Source organism: Papio anubis, chromosome 12, assembly GCF_008728515.1.
Source record: "Papio anubis isolate 15944 chromosome 12, Panubis1.0, whole genome shotgun sequence".
NCBI classification, from domain to species: Eukaryota; Metazoa; Chordata; class Mammalia; order Primates; family Cercopithecidae; genus Papio; species Papio anubis.
Window position 1 is genome coordinate 30,797,449 of NC_044987.1, and position 20,978 is coordinate 30,818,426.

General features: G+C 32.6%; 1 protein-coding gene across 4 annotated transcripts in view; it reads right to left on the bottom strand.

Moving 5' to 3' along the window:
- DYNC2H1 (dynein cytoplasmic 2 heavy chain 1) overlaps positions 1-20,978 on the bottom strand; it is a 354,596-nt gene that overhangs the window by 18,239 nt on the left and 315,379 nt on the right. For all 4 annotated transcript variants that reach the window (XM_031653015.1, XM_031653014.1, XM_031653012.1 and 1 more), the window contains 2 exons: positions 6,102-6,211; positions 5,032-5,113 (listed from right to left, as the gene is read on the bottom strand). In XM_031653015.1, coding sequence (XP_031508875.1) covers positions 5,032-5,113; positions 6,102-6,211 — 192 coding nt within the window. The remainder of the gene's footprint in view (positions 1-5,031; positions 5,114-6,101; positions 6,212-20,978) is intronic.

Genomic DNA, 20,978 nt, shown 5'->3' on the forward strand with positions numbered 1-20,978 from the left:
ATTTTGACCCTGATTCAAACCATTGGAAAGAGTTCTTTTGGAGACTGGTCAATATTGTTTTGGACCGATTCCAAGGAATTTTAATTTTGATATTTGTGATAATACATTACATTTAAGAAAATGTATAGTTTTAAAGAAACACATTCAGAACCATGGGTAAAATAAAATGATAGCTGAAATGTGTTTTAACAATAAAAAGAGAAAAAGGGGGAATGTTTCTAAATCTTAAAACCTTGGAATATGCAGACTCATTTTACTATTCTCTCTTCTGTATTTGTTTAAAATGTTTAATAGAAATTATTAAACATTATTGAAAAAATCCTTGAAGACCAAAGGCTGTTTAAATTTTCCTAGGGAACTGACTGTTCCATGCAGAGCTACAGTATAGTACCCATATGTGCCCAGCAGCCATGCGTGGTTACTGTATATACTATACCACATATGGCTACTGAGCACTTGAAGTGCTGCTAGGGCAATCCTCTCTCGGCCTTGGAGGAAGATGTAACATGTAGGATGAACAGGAGCTTGATTTACGTATTTTGCCATATCAAGTTTTCAAGTACTATTTAACACATAATAGATCAATATGGCAGAAATTTTAGAGGGCCATGTTCAGGAACTGAAAATCAGTATATAAACGTGTTCTCTCAAGTAGGTCTAGAGGGTTTAAGATATTGATTGGTTTGGAGAACTACAGCCTCACTGTTTAATTCAGTCTACGGCGATAGAGATTTTTTAAAAAACTAATAAAATTATAGTGATAGTAAAATTCAAGTATAATTCAAATCCAAAGTTCTCCTATTGAAACAATCCCCTTTGTTGAAAAACATAATTAAAAGGAGCCTCAGTGGACAAATGAACTTACTAATTTTGTCAAGTGCTAACAGTGAGAGCCTTACAAAGACTTCTTCCCTGATAATATTACTGGAAACTGCAGGTGAGAAAGTTAGCAAATGTGCTTTTATAGCTCACATGAATGGACCAGAGAGAAGAAAAGTTCTGTCAAATTATCTTGAATCTCATGTGTAGAGATGGCTTTTAAAATTAAAGTTGTAAATATGTGTGGAAATACATTAGTAACAAAAATGGCAATTATTTTCTAGTCATTATACCATGCTTATTTAGGTTACTAAATATTTACAAGTGAGTATTTTAATTTTTAACAATAAGGTATCTTTTAATGAATCCCAAATGAAAAATAAAAGAATTTTGCTTACTAGATATAGGGAACTTTATATGAAAATATACTTGGTTTTCTAAGAAAAATATTTCCTACCTATATAAATCTTAATCATATATAGAATCTGAATATATATATAATATATATTCATTATATATACACAGATTATACATATATATTCAGAGATCCTCATAATAAACATGTCAATGAAGTTATTATTTACTGATAACTGTGATGGCCAATGCTCAGACTGCCCCATTAATTGCTTAAAAATGTCACATAGCTCTTTTTTAGACACTAATCTTATTTTACTGTCAGCGCAGCCCACCCCCTGCCCCAGTGTACAAAACAATTATAGAAGCTTGGGATTCTCTGGTTGTCCATGACTTTATTCCCATTCTGAAAGCACGGGCAACATACTTTGGGAAATATGAACACATTTTGACGCAATAAAACCGGTTTCCCTTGCTTATTATACTCCGAAATTACATAATGATGCTATAATTACATGCATGGTTCACAGCTGCCAGACACTAAATATACATGTTTCATGTTCCTTCCCGCTCCTGACAATTGGACAGCAGTGTATGACCCATCGGTAATAGCCAAGGTATTTCTCATCAGCTAGGGGCTACCGTTAACATAAAATGTAAAGAAGCTGAGTGTGGTGGTGCGTGCCTGTAATCCCAGCTACTCAAGCAGCTGAGGCAGGAGGATTGCTTGAGCTCAAGAGTTCAAATTCACCCTGGGCCACGTAGCAAAACCCCATCTCAACAAAACAAAACAACAAAATTAAATGCAAAGAAATGAAAGAAAACTTTTCTAACTCCTCCAGCTTTAAGTGAGAATTTTATGGCAGTCTATAGAGCCAAAAGGGGAAGATCTAGCTTGTTGGTAATGATCAGATTTCTGGCACACTATACCCTTACAGCCGATGCTGGAAACACCTACTACAGTGCCTCTCCTATTGTAGGCCCTCAACCATTCAGAAAGGGTTTGATCGAGTGCTTATTATGTAACGGCTATTGTTACTACTCTCATGGGACTTACATTCCACTAGAATAAGACAACAAATATAAATGATAGAGTATGTTAGAAAACAGTAGTAATATGAAAACAAATTTTTTGAGCAGGGAACCAACTATATGAATGGAATTTCTGAAAAGTTAGTTGCATAAAGTTAACTGCGTTAAAGAACTATAGCCAGGCCAAATGCAATGGCTCACGCCTGTAATCTCGTCGCTTTGGGAGGCAGAGGGAGGTGGATCACTTGAGCCCAGAAGTTTGAGACCAGCTTAAAGTTTTAAAGTGAAAAAAAATGTTAAGAGGGCAATTCTATGTAAGGAAATGGGAAAGAGGAATGGCAAGGAATGATAGTGGAAGACAGGCTAGCGATATGAAAGAAGGTTGGGGTTGTTGGGGAAAAAAGTTTCCATCACAGACTTTTAAATTATTTTTGTTAATGTTTGAATGATTACCTGTTATTGTAAAAATAATAGATTTTAACAGGAAAAAGAGCTAACAAAAATTTGTACTGCAAAAGAAATAGATCATCATGGTGGCTTTTTTTTTTTTTTTTTTTTTAAAAAAAACAAAACAGTTAACTAATGTACTCACAAATTATAAGCTCCCTGAGGACAAGATTTTTTATATACTGATTTTTTATATACTACACTTTATACAGGTTGAGTATCCCTTAAAATGCTCAGGAACAAAGTGTTTTTGATTTTGAATTTTTTTTTTTAAATTTTGAAATACAGTCATGCATCACTTAATGATGGGAATACATTCTGAGAAATGGATCATTAGGTGACTTCATCACTGTGTGAACATGAGAGTGTACTTACGCAAACCTAGATGGTATAGCCTACTACATACCTAAGCTAGATGGCATAGCCTACTACATACCTAGGCTAGATGGTATAGCCTATTGTTCCTAGGAAACAAATCTGTACAGCATGTAATTGTGCTGAATACTGTAGGCAACTGGAACACATGGTAAGTGTTTATAGACCTAAACAGATCTATGTATAGAAAATATACAGTAAAGAGAGTATAAAAGATTTTAAAAATCCTATACCTGTTTAGGGCACTTACCATGAATGGAGCTTGAAAGAATGTAAGTTGCTCTGGGTGAGTCAGTGAATAAGTGGTGAATGAATGTGAAGGCCTAGGACACTATTATATATTACTGTAGACTTAATAAACATTGTACACTTAGGCTTCACTAAATTTGTTAAAAATAATTTTCTTCAATAATAAATTAACCTTAGCTTACTGTAACTTTTCACTTTATATTTTTAATTTTTTTAACTTTTTGACTTTTATAAATAGCTCTTAGCTTAAAATATAAACACAAGATACGTAAAAATTTAAAGTATAAAGTAAAAAGTGTTTTGAGCAGCGAACTAGAACTATATGAATGGAATTTCTGAAAAGCTAGTTGCATATAGTTAACTGCATTAAAGAACTATAGTCAGGTCAAGTGCAATAGCTCATGCCTGTAATCCTAGCACTTTGGGAGGCCGAGGCAAGAGGATCACTTGAGCCCAGGCGTTTTAAACATAAACACTTTTTACTTTATACTTTTGAATTTTTACACATCTGTATAATGTGTTTGTCTTAAGCTAAGTGTTATTTACAAGAGTCAAAAAGTATAAAAATATTTCTATATCATTATTTTTTAAGTTTTTTCTTTTTAAAATTTATTTTAATTTTTACAATTTAAACTTTTTTGTTAAAAATGAAGACACAAATGCACGCATTAGCCTAGGCCTATCTTATGCCACTGGAAGGTCTTTAGGGGCAATAACAGGCATGGAGCTGTTATCTCCTATGGTTACAATGCCTTCTTCTGGAATACCTCCTGAAGGACCTGCCTGAGGCTAACAGTTAACTTTTTGAAGAATATAATTAGAAGGAGTACACTCTGAAATAATGATAAAAGGTATTATATAGTAAATAAAGCATGAACAGTTATCCTTATCAAGTATTATGTGCTATATATAATTATATGTGCTTTACTTTTATGTAACTGGCAGTGCAGATTTGTTTACACTAGCATCACTACAAACACACAAATAATGTGTGTGCTAAAATGTTACACGGAACAAAAGATGTCATCAGGCAATATGACTTTTTCAGCCCTGTTATAATCTTATGGAACCACTAGTATGTGCAATCTGTCATTGATAGAAACATCATTATGCAGTGCATGACTATTTGCACATACAGAGATGAACTCTCTTGGGGATGGGACCCAAGTCGAAACTCCAAATTCACTTATGTTTCATATACATTTTATACAAATACCCTGAAGGTAGTTTTATATAATATTTTAAAGAATTTTGTGCATGAAGCAAAGTTTGCACACACTGAACCATCAGAAGGCAAAGGTGTCACTATCTTGGCCACCCATGTGGACCAAAATATGACAATATGTGGTATCATATTGAAAATCAAAAAGGTTCAGATATGGGGGTGTTTTGGATTTTTGGATTAGGGATGTTTGGATGCTCAACCTGTATGTCGTTTATTGTACAATAAATATGAGGTTCAATTTTAGAACAGACAAGGTAAAAGAACTGCATGGTTTGTATACATTTGTGCTAAAAGTTATACTTTCAAATACTGTATCCCTAAGATTCTTATGTCTGCATAAGAAGAGTCTGTATTTTCTATTACAAGTTGTTTCATGCCAAATCTTATTTTGATTTTTCACATAGATAATACAATCTAACTCTACTGATCTTAAACTATAAAGATAGGTCACTTTGAGATGAAAATTTCAGAATCTCTTATATCAGGTGCTGATAAGGTTTAGATTCCAAGATCTAAAATTAGTCTAGTACCTTAATTTGTAGCTTTGCTTCTGGTAGTCGACCTTTCCATGAGGCTACAAATTTAAGGCTATCCACAGAACGACCCACTGCTCTGTAAAGGTAAAGCATCAACGTCACAAATCAATAATCCTTAGAATTAAAATATGAAGAGTAACTGAAGATATAGTCCTATTTATTTAAAATTAAAATATTTATCACATGTAAATAATAATACCATTAAACTATGCATAATATGTTAGAGTTCACACTAAATTTTCAAAGTTAACTGTTATATGTCAGTCTCCTCTTAGATGCTATAAGTTCCTTAAGGATAGATAAGGTCTTTCTTTTTTTCATTTTTAAATCCTGTTTTGACCATTACCCTCAAATGCAGGCACAGGATGGGGGTTCAATAAATGTTTATTAGCCAAACTGAAATTTGATGTTTATAATATCCTGAAGCAATACAAACTGAAATATCCCTGAGAGTTACTAAACAACTAAATTTTGTTGAGGATATTTTTAACAATGTCCCTTTTATTATATTCTAACTTATTAAAAATTATATATGATATGATAATCTGAGTGTGGTAGGAAAAGGAGCTTGATCTTAATCATCAAGTCCTGTTCTCCACCAAGGAGCCTGGTCAGCACTGTCCAGTAGAATTTTCTGCAAAGATAAAAATATTTTCATGCAGTCCAAAATGGTAGCCACAAGCCATGTGGATACTGAGCACTTTAAATGTGGTTAGAGTTACTGAAAAACTGAATTTTAAATCTGATTCTTACTTTAATTCATTTACATAGGTCCATGTGACTTCTGGCTACCATAGTGGACAGCACAGGTTTAGATAAATGATCAAAATTATAAAAGTTACATTTTATCTTTTAAAATTCAAATAAAACACATCATTAAAAGCAATACTTTTTTAAGCTAAAGGTTAACTGTATGATTTTAAAGTAGAGTATAAGAAAATAACAGAACTGTCTGTGTTTCAATCGTAAATTTATTTCTTGACAATCAAGGGCAGTGTAATAGGAAGTCAATAAAGCAAAATTAATTACCCGCAGCGACAAATAAAGTATTTCATTTTAATTACCTTGCAGTTTCCTGGCGAAGCGCATTAAGAAATGTGTCTGGATGGAAAAGTTCTGACAGGTCAAGCGTTTCAGAGAGAAGAGCCTGTTTTTCAGCTTTATCTACCCAGTTCTAGAGGGGGGGAAACATAAACATATAAATATACACACACTTAAAAGATAAGTCAACTAAAGACTTAAGTCATTTTCAATGAGAAAGTTATTCAGTTTCCAAATGCTCTGAAATGGTATCTAGAAAATATACATAAAATATTTCCATTTTACATTGTAAAGTCTGGCATTGTAATTTGGCATAATATCCATCCATCTTAGATTCCTTGCACAACTGTTTGTTGGTAAAAAATCTGCTCAAAATAAAAAGTCCAAAAGGTGAAAATTAACCTAATGTACGGCATCCCATTTTGGGCCAGCACTTCTAGTGTGCTGACGAAATACTGAGCATCCAGGCCTAACTAAAAAGTTCTCTTGACAATGCAAACTGAATTAGGGTTCCAGTTCCAAATTTGATGATGAATTTGCCATCTTACTGAATCAAGTATTACAGTGGAGGGCAATGTCCAGGAAGAAATAATTTTGTGTTAAAAGATGTTTTTAAATAATCAATTCATACTCCATTTGGAGAAATACATATCAATAGAAAGTACATTTCATAAGTATTTTTTTAAATTGCCATTTGGGACAAATAACAAAAACAACAGAAAGTCTGTGTAACACCTACTATATGCTTTCCATGTATCAACCAAGTTTACACCTCCCATGACCCTGCAAGTCGTTATTAGTATCTCCACTTTACAAATGAGGAAGTGGAGGCACAGTGAGGTTAAGGGTCTTGCCCAAGGTCAAATAAGGTGCTGGAACCAGGAAGTAAACTCAGTAGTTTTAAGTGACTTGTTTCTCTCTAATATTTCCTGCAAGTGATAATATCCTTTAACAGATAGCTTACTAATGATTTCTGAATCAGTCTATTAGTTCAGCTGGTGCACAGAGATGGTAGTACAGTAATGTCAGCTATTACAAACTTAGAGAATCCTCATTTACTCAGTAATTCATTTTCCATGATTTACAAACAGCCGAGGAAAAGTTTGTGTTGATTTAATTTATTACTGTCATAGAAAGGATGTTTTTCATATACTGTAACACCCTATTATTTACCCAAGCATTTACATCTCTTAGCCAGGTCTAGAAGAAATTAAAACCTCTAAAGCTGTGTTTGCATTAACATCTTAATGCATTTGAATAGTACTCAGAAATGTTCCTATGTTCCTCCACCAATGAATAATATGTTTTGTATAAACAGAAAAGACTTTTAAAAGATCTTCTTAGCAAAGCATAATTATTTCTCTTGGATATATCCTTTACAATGATAGCATTCATAAAGTATCTATTTTCAATTAAATAATATTATGCATAGCATATTTATTCCCTATCAAATATTTTTTATTAAATTATCTGCTAATTTCTTTCATTAGCTAAACATAACAAATTATACTTAACTGTATCTTTATTATAGTTAATATTTGTTTCTGTTATTTTATAACAGTTATTTTAAAACAGTCATTTAATAAGTATTTCCAACTATACTACTATTTCATTAATGCTGTAAAATTAATTTTGAATTCAAATGTCCTGAAGAGTTGTTGCCAGTAATGAATGTATATATGTATATATAATATATATGTTCAAACTAACATGACTGACAATCAGATTTTCACTTGTTTGAATAATATAATTAGTCAAGAAGGGAAAGCTCTTTTAGTAAAAATGTTATTAATCCAAGGAAAAAATAACTTGTTAATCTATTAAGCTTAAAGGTAGACTAATGCAAAGGCGTTATTTAATGAGAGAAAGTTTAAATAACAAATATTATTTTAGCATGTATAATATCTTTGAACAGCAAACTTCACAGTGCAGAAACGATAAGCACATTTTTTTCTCTTAACCACCTTTATACTCATAAGCATGAAAATAAAGAAGTAGCATTATCTTTAATAACCAGAAATATGCACACATAACTTGGGCTTTGAACAAAGTTGTAAGTATACTAGCTGGCAAATATTTTTCATAAATGTTCTTTACTTCACTCTAAGTTATGGGCCATGAACCTTTTAAAGGATTAGGTTTGAGATTAAACATAAAACCTCTAGTCCCTTCTATGATTATGAGACTATATACCCATAATTCTTCAAATGGCATATAACGGATGTAACATGGAAATAAGTGAATAAATAGCTAATAGAATTGAACAGCTAAATGGGCCAGGCACTTTATCAAATATTATACACGCACAAACACTTAGAATCACAGGCAGTAAAACTTCTAAACTAGAATGAATGATAAAGATTATCTAGTTTACCTCCATTATTATAACATAAATGATTTTCAAAGGTGATATGATATTGCAATATTTTATTTTTAAAATGTTGATTATGTAGTAGGATTTATGAATTCAAATTACATTCATTTACTCAGAAGCATTTACTGAATGCAAACAGCTTATTTAGTTAGAGGAGATGAGACATACAAAGATAGCTGTGAAAAATGATAATAACTGGAAAACTATGTAAGAAATAAATAGTATGTCATGAGAGTTCCACTCCTTTATGGACCAAAATATACAGAATTTTGAAGGTAAAAGGCTATCCTTCTAGAATATTATCTAGGTAACTTATCAGTAAATTGTAATACAAGCAGGTATCATTTTTACATAGGCAAGAGTTCAGAAAACATACACGTCTGTATCTCTTTCTAAAAAAAAAAAACAATGTTTTCCATATCTTTTACATATGAATTAACACCAATATTTTTAGGGATATAGAAATCAGAGGCTAATCCTATTGGCTATAAGCAATGAAATCAGTTAAATATAGAATTAAATCTATATAATTATTGTGACAAAATTAAACGCGCATGAAAACAATTTTATGAAAATCCCAAAGGGCCAAAAGCATGAGATTAAAAAAAAAAAAAAATTAAGTGATTCCAATGTATCAGTGATACCCTATGGAGGAAAAATTCCTTTCCAGTTTTTCCATGTACACATTTATGAAATGTGTATCCACATACCAGGAAGAAACTGAGTCTCTGATCATAATCGAGTAAAACTGTTAGAATTTAACATATTATAAGGTCACTGAGGAATAAAAACATTATTCAATCAATTATGCTGGGGAAAATTATTGTTTGGAAAAAAATTCAATCTTCAATTCGCATTCTAACCTAAAACTGTGCTACTTACCATTCAGAGTAAAATTTTATTCCATAAATTAATGGAGGAAAAAAAATTCACATGAAAAAAAGGGGTGAGATTATACATCTGATTAGAGAATGGTGGACTTTCATTAAAAAGATAAAAGAAATATAGGTTATATTATGCAAGATTTTATATCTATATATATATACACCATTAAAACTAAATAGGAAAAACACATTTACCACAAATATGAAAACGATTAATAACATTAACAAAATTATGTAAACAATTTGTTTACATATTTATAGAAACAGGATGTCATCTTCAATAGTTACGTAAAACTGAGATAGGTTTTTAGCCCAACAGAATAGCAGGAGAAATGATAATGATTAAATGTTGCTAAGGGTTGCAACATGGATAAAAGTTTGGTAGGAGTATATACTGGTACACTGTGATAAAACAATGTAATAAAATGTGTCAAAGCTTTAAAATATACGAGCACTGGCCGGGCGCCATGGCTCATGCCTGTAATCCCAGCACTCTGGGAAGCGAAGGTTAGTAGATCATGAGGTCAACAGATCGAGACCATCCTGGCCAACATGGCAAAACCACGTCTCTACTAAAAATACAAAAATTAGCTGGGTGTGGTGTCATGCGCCTGTAGTCCCTGCTACTTGGGAGACTGAGGCAGGAGAATCGCTTGAACCTGGGAGGCGGAGGTTGCAGTGAGCCAAGATCGTGCCACTGCACTCCAGCCTGGTGACAGAGCAAGACTCCGTCTGAGGAAAAAAAAAAAAAATACAAGCCCTTTTACTCAGTAATTCCTTTCTTGGAATGCAAATTAACAAATTAAGGGAATAATCCAGACATTATTATACATGGCTTGCTCATGTAAAATTATAACAAATTAGAAGCATAAATAGAAATTAGCTGATTAAATTATGGCATATCACTACAAAATTACACAGCCGATAAAAACTGGTATTGGAAAAATATTAAATATCATTGGAAAATGTTTAGGACTTAATGTATTTATCAGAATGCAAAAATGTATACATAGTATGAACTTAATTATATAAAAACATAGAAAATATATGGGAAAAATTTCAAAATATTCCAGTGGGTCTGTTTAGCCTATAGCCTATTAATGACTATCTTCATTCACATAGAATTGCAATTCTATATTGTAAAAGGCAACGCATTTATAAACTGATGCCATTTCACTTTGTTTTAATGCACTGTGTTCCTTGGCAAAAGTGTTTAATGCAAATAAGTAATTTAAGCAATCATTCTTCTCAAGTGTGCCATGTCCACATTTTAATGTATTGTATTTTAATTTTTATTCAATTAAATTAATTTCCAGCTTTATTTCTGGTATCTTCTTTGACCCATGGGTTATTTACAAGTATGTATTTTATTTCCAAATATTTTAGGATTTTCCATAAATCTTTGTTATTGATTTCTAACTTAATTCCATTGTGGCGAGAAAGCATACTTAGTGTGGTTTGAATTCTGTCAGATTGATTTAGACTAGCTTTATGGCACAGAATGAGATCTACCACCACAAACATCCTGTGCGCACTTGAAAAGAATGTGCGTTCTGCTTTTGTTAGATAATGTTCTATAAATATTAATTTAGCTAATAGTGTCACTCAGGTCTTTTACATCTTTACTGATCTGCTGTCTATCCTTTCAGTTATTGAGAGGCGTATGTTGAAACCTCCAACTTTAATTCTGGATTTCTCTATTTCTCTTTGCAGTTCTCAGTTTTTTGCTTCATTTATTTTGAAACTCTGTTATTAGGTGTGTAAAAGTTTGGTTTTGTTATGTCCTTTTGATGACTTGATCTCTTTATCATTATAAAATCATCTTTGTTATCTCTGGCTAGAAACTTTGCTGGGACACCTATTTCGCTCAATATTTAATATAGCTACGCCAGCTTTCTTTTGGCTAGTGTTAGCATAATACATCTTTTTCTATCATTTTCCTGTTAACTTACTTGTGTATTTATATTTAAAGTGCAATGCCATGATGCCTTATAGCCATCATAGTTGGGTCTTGTTTTATCCAATCTGACAAATTTTGCCTTTTAATTGGTGACTTAAAAATATGAATTTGTAAAAATGCTACCTAATTATGTATTAGATAGAAGCATTTAGAAGAAAAATTAGCTTATAAATTGGCATATTTTGTAGGAAAACATTTCAGTGTTTTAGGCAGAGCAAAATGGAATTCAATTAGTAAAATTATGGCTCTAATATGCTTTTGGTAAGATCATTACTTTTTAATTAAACAATATTCTAATGAAGAACAATGACAACGAATAATTTCTAAACGTAATAATTACCACATGTGTAGAGAAGATCTGCTTAATATAAAGTTCAGTGTGTGACTTGGTATGAATAACACTCTTGGTTTATTGATTACATGACTGAGTGTAAGACAATTCTTAACCTCATTCTTTAAACAATGGATCAATTTGAAAACTAGATGGCATTGCTGAGCTTCCATGAATAGTTAAATACAATTAATACATGGGTTAAAATAATTTGAGAAAGATATTTTGAAGATCTAAAGGCAATACAAATATAAATCCTAACTGTTGCCTTTCCTTTCTGCCTACAGTCTAGTGTTCATAAAGCTGCCCAGAGTTAACCCGTCTCACTCACAGAAGTCAGTGTCCTTTTCATAGCAGACAAGGTCTGCATCGTCTGCTCCTGCCTGAATTCTAAACCCATTGCCTCTTACTACCTAACTTCTGACTTCTCTGGACACCTTTTTCTGTCTTGTTTCCTTCAGGCACATTTGCCACCCCTTCTCAAAAAACTCTTTTTGCCTCAGGCCATGGCACTTGCTGTTCCCTCTGCCTGAAACTCTCTTCTACCAGACATTTACCTGCATAGGCTATTCCCTTACCTCCTTTAGGTCTCTTCACATGCCACCATATCAGAAATGTCTTTCTTATTCCTACCAGTTTTAACACAACAAATTTTTATATATTTTACCTTTATATCTACAGCTCTACATGTTACTAGTGGGAATTAAGAAACAAAGGAAAAATAAAAGAATCTTCGATCAATTTAAATCAATAGCTGTAGTTTTACACCTGGAATGTGGTTAACATTTTCCTAAAGTAATGACTTCATTGTGGTGTTTTTCTGAGAGCTTTTCAAAGTAAAACTTCTAAAAAACTTAAATTTTCATGTCCCCACGTTCATGTTTTTAAGTAATCTCAACCAAACAACTTTGCAAGAAACAGGTAAGTATTGGTTTTGAGAAGGGCTTTAACATGATAAACTTATAAAGAAATTCTGATGTTTCTGGCATTTCTTATCTCCAGATTTAAAGATATTGCTGAAAGCTGACTATAAGAAATCTCTCTCGGCCCTTCTCTCTCCTACCGTGGATTGAGTTCCCTTGCAGGCTGGATACCACTTCTTAACTATTTGCATTTCCCCTCCTAAGACACAGAAATAGTTTGACTTGGGACTTTGTTTTTATGGTATTTTAACCTTTACTTATTCTAAATTTCCCTGAAGATTCTAACCATTTTGTAGAATATAAATGTCAGAATTAGCAGATCTGGAGCCACAGAGAAATGGGATAATATTTTCCTGTGGAAGAGGTATCTTTTTAGAAATAGCTTTAAGTTAAATAGGAAATCTTTCCACACGCTAATTTATACGCAGAACATGATGTTGTTAAACAGTATTGTGGAAGAACATACACACACATGATCACCCCCATTCATTCTAGTAAAAAGCACTGTAGATAATGTAGTAAGCTCCTCCCCAATCTCCCCAGATTTGCTTATTATTATCTTTAAACTTAATATCCTATTTTTTCTACAGAAAGTTATTATTTTCTTCCCCCTTTAACCTGTGGCATAGTAAGCATAGAACCTGCATCCAATAAGGTGAAAAAAATTTCTGAAGAGTTTTCAAATTCTATAAGGGATCTGCCACTTGTTAATCATCCTTTATAATTATGTCTTAGGTATCTTAAAAGACTAAGCCTTTTTCTTTCAATATTTATCATAGTTGCAAATAATATTAAAAAATCCCAGTATTTTGGGTCCCACCTTGTTGGTTATTATTTGGATGTCAACAATATCTGGTAAAAACATTGGACAAAACATTAAAAAAAAAAAACAAACTCAAATCTTGATTTAACAAAACAGGAACACAAAAACTTTACCCGAATTAATGAGATACCCACAAGAAACAAAACATTAGTAGTAAACCCAAGTGCTTATAAAATTTAAAGCATGTGACACATTTCCATTGCCTTAAAAAACTTAGTTATAATAGACCTTTCAAAAAGAACAAAGTTTAGCCATGCTGTCTAGTGATGGATGCAGATTCTGGGACAAAGTAACTTCTATGAATTGGACGAATGTGGTAATGGCATGATGGATACTTGGAAGGCTTGCTTCTTCCAAGTCTGTAAATTGAAGTCAATGACTCTAACTTTTAAAATCGTAACCACTTTTTGACAGGGTTATGTTAATGGTTCCCCTCATTGTATAGCTTACTGAAAAGTCTAAAGCTGCACAAAGGATCTGAGGAAGATTTTAGGTTCCACAGCTCTATCTCCACTGGATTGATTTTGCTACCTTGTTTAAGTTTATTACGTTAATAGATACAGTCTTGTCTAGAAAGAGAACATACCCTACTTTACTGTAAATCTTTTTTTACTGTAAAAAGGAAATCTTACTCTTCTCCATCCTTAATATAGCCACCTATTAGAGTACTAGAGGTTTCATCCATAGATTTGGTGTTTTTTAAATTAAAGTTATAAACCTGGGTTTCTAGGCTCGATATTTGATATAAAAAAGTACCATTTTTCAGTAGAACTTTGTGATATATTTTTATCACTCTGTGGAGAAAATCTCGGGTAATAAAATTTCATTCTTTGTTTTTTATTTACCATTTCCCCGACTTTTCAAAATAGAGAAATGAGTTGAGTTACATGGGCTAAAAACCCTATGGTGTTCATGCAGAACCTGAACCACTGTGAGAAACAAGGTTATTAAAAATTACTTTTTGGCACAGTATTTAATTTTTAGTGTGGCAAAGCAGGAATTTATAATGTCCACCTACTTATAGGTCTCCTCTTAATTATTAATAATAATTTGTAAGTATAACTTATTTTGTGAATAGTTCAAGCTCCTATTTAAGGCCAATCTTTCCACATGTGCATTGGGCCCTATTTCCTCTTAACCTTTTCAAGAACTTTACTCTTAAAATTGCTTCCTTTTTATTGTACTATCAATTTTAAAATTTATAGTGAACATAGATATGGTCAAAAATCCCCTATATTAAAAAACGAAACCAAACCAAAAAAATTCCTTTGGCTCTTCTCCCTAACAGTATCACTCTATTCATCTGTGTTACTTTATAACACAACTCCCTGAAAAAACTCTCAACTTCACCCTTTATTCTTTTTTAAACTCATATGACCAGGCTTTCATTCTTTAGAACTTCTTCACCAAACAACTCCTCAAGATCACCAGTGTCCTCCATGTTGCCAAACACGATTCTTCTCTATCTCATTTACGGCATTTGGCACTGTTTTTAAAAGGTCAGAATGATCAACTCTTTATTCTCTTGGCTTCTTGATCACTACAGCCTCCCAGGCTTTCTTCTATATACCTAACTACTAATTCTTGGTTTCAATGATTGACAATTTTTCCTTTTCTAAGCATCTCAAAGGAATGCCAAATACTTGGTCATTCCTTCGGTTTTAAACACTATCTTAAGATGCTGATAACTGCTCATTTTCTATTTCCAATTCCAACAGCTCCCTCATCAATTCCTTCTCTGACATTTCCACCAAGATGTCTAAAAGGCATCTCAACTTATGTTCAAATTAGAACTTTTAATTTGCAAGACCACTCCCCTCCTCCCTAAACAACAACAAAACTCTGCTCTATTACCTTATTATCAATATCCTTCAAGTCACTGAACCACTTAACCAACTGCTTAGGTCAAAACTTTGAAATCACGTTTGATATCTGTCTCCCATGCCCCACAGCCAAATCCACAAGTTTAATATCAAAATATTACCACTTCTTTGAGAAGCCTCCACCTCCACAGCCACCACCCTAGTCCATCATGACCTCACTTGGATTACTGCAATAACCTCTTTTTTTTTTTGAAGCAAGTCAGTTGTTTACTCACATTAATATTCAAATCTCTACATAAGCAAAAAGAGATTAAAAAGAATATATAAAGATAATCTCAGAATAAAATCATACTTTAAGATGGGCATAGAAAGGAGCCCCAAATGTCCATAGATATAGCAAATATAGGTCTATACAAAGATAGTTTCATATACTAAATGCTGAAACATCTGCAGAATGAAAAATAAAAAGTCTTTCAAATATTTATGTGACTGTCCATAATCCTGAAGACAATTTCCTCAAGCATTTCATTTTTATGAAATCATTAAATTCCAACAAGATATCTGAAAGCAGAAAGTGAATTTTATTGGCATTATTTATTTGAATGTACAAAATGTATTTATTCATTTGGTATTTTAGAAGAGATGCAACTACTTATGTGCTTTTTGAAAGCAGTAACCTCTTAACTGGTCAGCCTGCTCCTATTTTCCCTCCCTATAGCTTATTCATATACCAGCAGAATAACCTTTTAATTTTTTGCTCTCAATCTTCTACTGACCTCCCATGTACTCAAACTAAATTTAAATTTCATACCAAGCCTACATGGGCTCATACATCATGGTCCTTGGCAATGCCTAGCCACTCTTGTTCCTTGAGCAAACAAAGCACTTCCTGTGTCAGAGATTCTGTACTTACCGATCCCTCTGCCTGGATTTGTTTTTCCCTCAGATACATTTTAAGATTTGCTCTCTAACTTCATTCAAGTCTCTGTTTAAATATCACCTCCAAAGAGAGGCTTTCCCTGACCATTCATACTAAAGTGTTATCTTCCCCAACCCACTTGTCTCTAGCCCCCTTAATCTACATCATTTTTCTTTATAGCATCCTTATATTTATTAGAAATAAAGTTTAATTCAGTTTCAATATTGACCAGGATCTGTTATTTGAGTTTTACCTTCTGGTAGGCTTAACAAACAGATGCTTACTTTAACACTGTTCTGACATTCCAGAAATATATAATATTAATGTTTGTATAAGGACAGATGTTACCACCCTATTTCATAAGTGTAACAATGTTAGACTGTCAACAAGGCATGACATTTAGATTTATTTAAAAATATTCACTATATGCTACTTGAATGAAAACCCCTTATGTGCTCTATAGGTTGAAATTATCTTAGTCTGAATCGTTACTATGTACTTAGTGTAGCAAGAGAATAATTTAAAGAATAATTATAATAAAAATTGTTAATTTTGTGTTAAAGATTTCAAAACTATGGTTCAAGAAATAGATTGGTAATTAATACAAATATTAGACTAAAATAGCAAGATAAATATTAAAATGTTGGAAATATTTTAGTCAAGAAATATTAATAAAAATTTAACTAATTCAAAAATATATGTATCGGACAGTCCTGAAATCCAGATCTTTAAATTATTCAATATACTGACATTTTCAAAATTAAATAACATGTAACAAAATTTAATCGTAAGTTACTTAGTTCTATTTAACCATGAGTCTTTTAAGAGGAAGAGTTATGTGGAAATATTTCCCATTTTGTGAGGACTAAATAATAATGGAATATCAACTTTGCTATCTCAAAATTTCTCAAGGAAAAAAAGTCAAATATTAAAAAATATCCAATATAAATCATCTTCAATCCAGATATAAAAATAAAAGATGAGAAAAAAATAAAAACTAGGTACACGTAATATTTATTTTCTCACTTATCAAATTTCAGAGCTGTAGACATCAAAAATAATATATATTTAGGAACAATTTCTTGTGGAGGTTTTGATTCTATGGAGGTTAAAAAAAAGTTTGTCAAAATCACTGACATAGATTACGAATAATTTTCAGGAGACGAAGTAAAAGGAGTTCTGAGGTTTGCTAAGCTATAAATCTTATGTTCAAGATTCTTTCCAGAATATATATTACTAAAAATATTTTCTTAAATTATTTTTATTGTGTACAAAAGTTAGTATTATTGATAGTGTTAAGCCAAATACTTGACTTCAATATTATGTACAACAGACACACAGATAAACAATATACAGCCTAAAGTCCTTTTAAAGTGTGATAACATATAAATCAACAATAAAACCAATCACTACTTTCCTTGCTTGTGAAGAGATTTCCAGTTGCAAATAGCTAACAACAAAGTAAAGCTGATAGATAATATACTATGGAATGGAAAAGCAGCAAGTAAAGCATAATGCAATTATTGACCATGGAATAAATGTGGTGACGGCTATGATTGATTTAGGAATCACAAGCACACAATGTTTTGTTCACAACCTTCCATTGCATCTTCAGAAATAAAACATTTTGATAGGTGGGATTTGTTGACAACAGCAGAAAAACTGTTAATCATTTCTATTCTTCTTCTTTACCAAAAACAAAAGTATATGGCATACAAGACATTTAGAAACTCTCTTGTTATATATTAATAACATATGTTCAAATAAGATTAAGAGAAGCCTTTAAATGGCAAAAAAAAAGGCTCATAAATCAAGGGAAGCGTTGGAACAATACTTTGCGAGTAAGGGTACCAGCACAGGAGATATTACTAACAATCATTGGTTACTTGCATGAAAAGCCATTTGCTAGACCTTGCTGGTTCTTCAAGAAACCAAATTTGTCATAAGAGTTTAAGTATTCTCTGCATGTTTTCTGCTCTAAAGATCCTCTTATTATGCTACCCCAGGAAGCTGCTAAGCTTGGTATGCATGTGATGAAAGGTGCAATGCAGATAGAAATTCAGGAAAGATTTTGTTATCTTGAAAAGCCAATTATGTTGCTACATTGTCAAATTTCTAGAACCAAGATTTATCTTCTGCAAGCAGTACAAATAGCATGTTTTGTAAGATTGCTTCTATAAAACTGCATATCATTGTAGACCATAGAGTACTGTTTAGTATTCCAAATGTGCAAGATAGTTGGCCATACGAAGGATTTATCAGCTGTTACTGCTGAGAAATTACTGTCCCTGTGCAAAATTTGACTCAACATTTTGTAATACTATTGCTATAGTAAAAGCTTTATTTTTCTGAATACAATTTCAGATATATACCCTAAGTTCATTCTGTGATGGTGATAATCCAATTTAAAGCTTGGCTGTATATTAATCTTTAATTTCAAGATTTTGACCAAATTATTTTGATATAATTCTAATATTAACATATTTATTTGTTTGCTATCTATCTCCTTCACTAACATGTAGTAATTCCTGTTGACAGGAATTTCATGTTTCCTCACTATGGTGTGTTTCTAGCACTTAAGAACAGTGGCTGGCATAAAATAGAAGCTCAGTAAATATTCACTGAATGAATAAATATATATTCATATATATGAATACAAAGCATCCACAGGTTTCTCTTATGGGTATAATATACAAAAATGGGGATGCTGGAGGTTTTAAAGCCACATATAGACATTTTCAACTTTGTTTATTGATAAGTCTTCTATGAATAATTTTACTGAGTACTTACTGTGTGTGAAATACCATACTAAGGACTAGGAGTGTTACTAAGATGAGTTAGGAAAATAACATACTCTTCCAGGAATGCAGAATATGGTAGCAGAACCTTCCCAAAATACAGTAAGACACCTCAAAAAAATGAGTGAAAATCTAACAATGTAATTATAATAAATTGCTTTTTACATTTGAGATCTTAAGAGAAATAAAACACTTCAAATGTTAGATTGTGGCAGTAAAGGATAAAGTTAAACCACTACATTTATGGGAAGATTTAGATAGAAGCCAAAAATCTCAAAATATGTAACGAAATACTACAGAATATATCCCAGGAAGCTAAATCATGATGATTGGAAAAAAGAGATTTATGCCAATTTGCTTGAGAATAAATAACCTTATGATTGGAGTCATTTATTTATTCAACAAATATTTACTGAAAAGCCTATTTGTACCGGTTACTGTCTACATGCTTGGATAGGGGAGTAAACAGACAAAACTCTCTGCCCTTATGAAGCTTCCTTTTTAGTGGAAGAATACATAGAAACTTTTGAAAATGAATGGGTTATAATATATAGAGTATTAGATGAAGATATAGGCCATAGAGAAAAACAAAGAAGGAAAAGAGAGTAAGAAGTATTGGGGATGGGGTGGAGGTTACAATTTGAAACAGGATGGTCAGGGAAGGCCTCACTGAAAAGGTGACATCTGAGCGAAGACCTGAAGGAGATAAGGACGCTTCCTGGGGGGAGAAAATTCCAAGGAGAGGAAGCAGCAAGGGTAAAGGCCATGAGAGGGAGCGTGCTGGGTTTGTTCACTGAAAAGCAAGACCAGTATGGTTAGAACAGAGTAAATAAAGTAGAAAACCAGGAAAGGAAAGCAGAGAGATAATGGGGCTTGACCTTAAAGAAACTTGTAGGTTGTTGTAAGGATATTGATACTCGAGATGAGACGACTAGTCATGGGGATATTTCCAAGACAGGAGTGATATAATCTGAGCTGTGCTTTCACACAGGAACATTTGAGATTGTGTGGTTGAGAACCAATAAGAATGGGAACAAGGGTGGAAGCAGAACGCTAGTTAGATAGTAGCTGCATTCACAATGACTTCCATCAAGGTAGTGGTAGTACAGATGGCAAAAGGTACCTCTGAATGTATTTTGAATGCAGAGAAAATATGACTTTCTGGTAGACTGGATGTAAAGTGTGAGAGGAGAGAAGTCAACAATGATTCCAAAAGTTTTAGGCTGAACTACCCCCTGGGGAACAGGGGATAGCACTAAGTGGTTCTAGATTGTAGTACTTCTGCTATTTGCTCAAATACTTCCTTTAATTATTTGTTTTGTTGCTTATTTAGTTATCTATTTTCCTGATAAGCTTTAAGGATAGTCTATATGTCATGCTAAGTGGTATTTACTAATAACAATAATTAATGCTATTTATCTATTGCTTAGATCATGCCAAACTTCAAGGTGCCTAATAGTTGATATAAACAACAAAATTCTGTCATAAGAAGGAAGGGTGGCAGGATTTTGTAGTAGAGCAATGTACCAGCCACTGGCTTGACCTTGCCAAAAAAAATTTGAGTGGAGTTCAAGAAGTCACTGTGGATCTTAAAACTAAAGACATGAAACTGAAGCAGAAGTTTGAAATGAACTGTAAGTATTAATGGCAAACCTTAATGCTAATTTAACACACAGCACTCTAAGTTTGCTTTTCAAAGGAAGCATAATGGGGGAGATATTTAGGAGTCCATTAAACATTTCCAGAATATTGGGTCTATTAAGCATAACCAAGTATAACTAGGTCATGGTGATAAAGATCTCTCTCTATATCCTGGCTTCGATATAGAAATCAACACATGAGCAGGGCTGGAATAAAAATTGCAGGTGCACAGTCAAGGGATCCAACTGTGAGCAGTTGAGAAAACTAGGACAAAGGAACCAAAACAAAGGCTGACAATGTAAGATTTACAAACATGGTAGAGAACATGCTAGAATTTAGAATGATCATCACAAAAGAATCAAAATATCCTGCTATAAGGGATATGCTACAAGTCAAAGGGAAAACACGAAGTGGAAATCAAGAA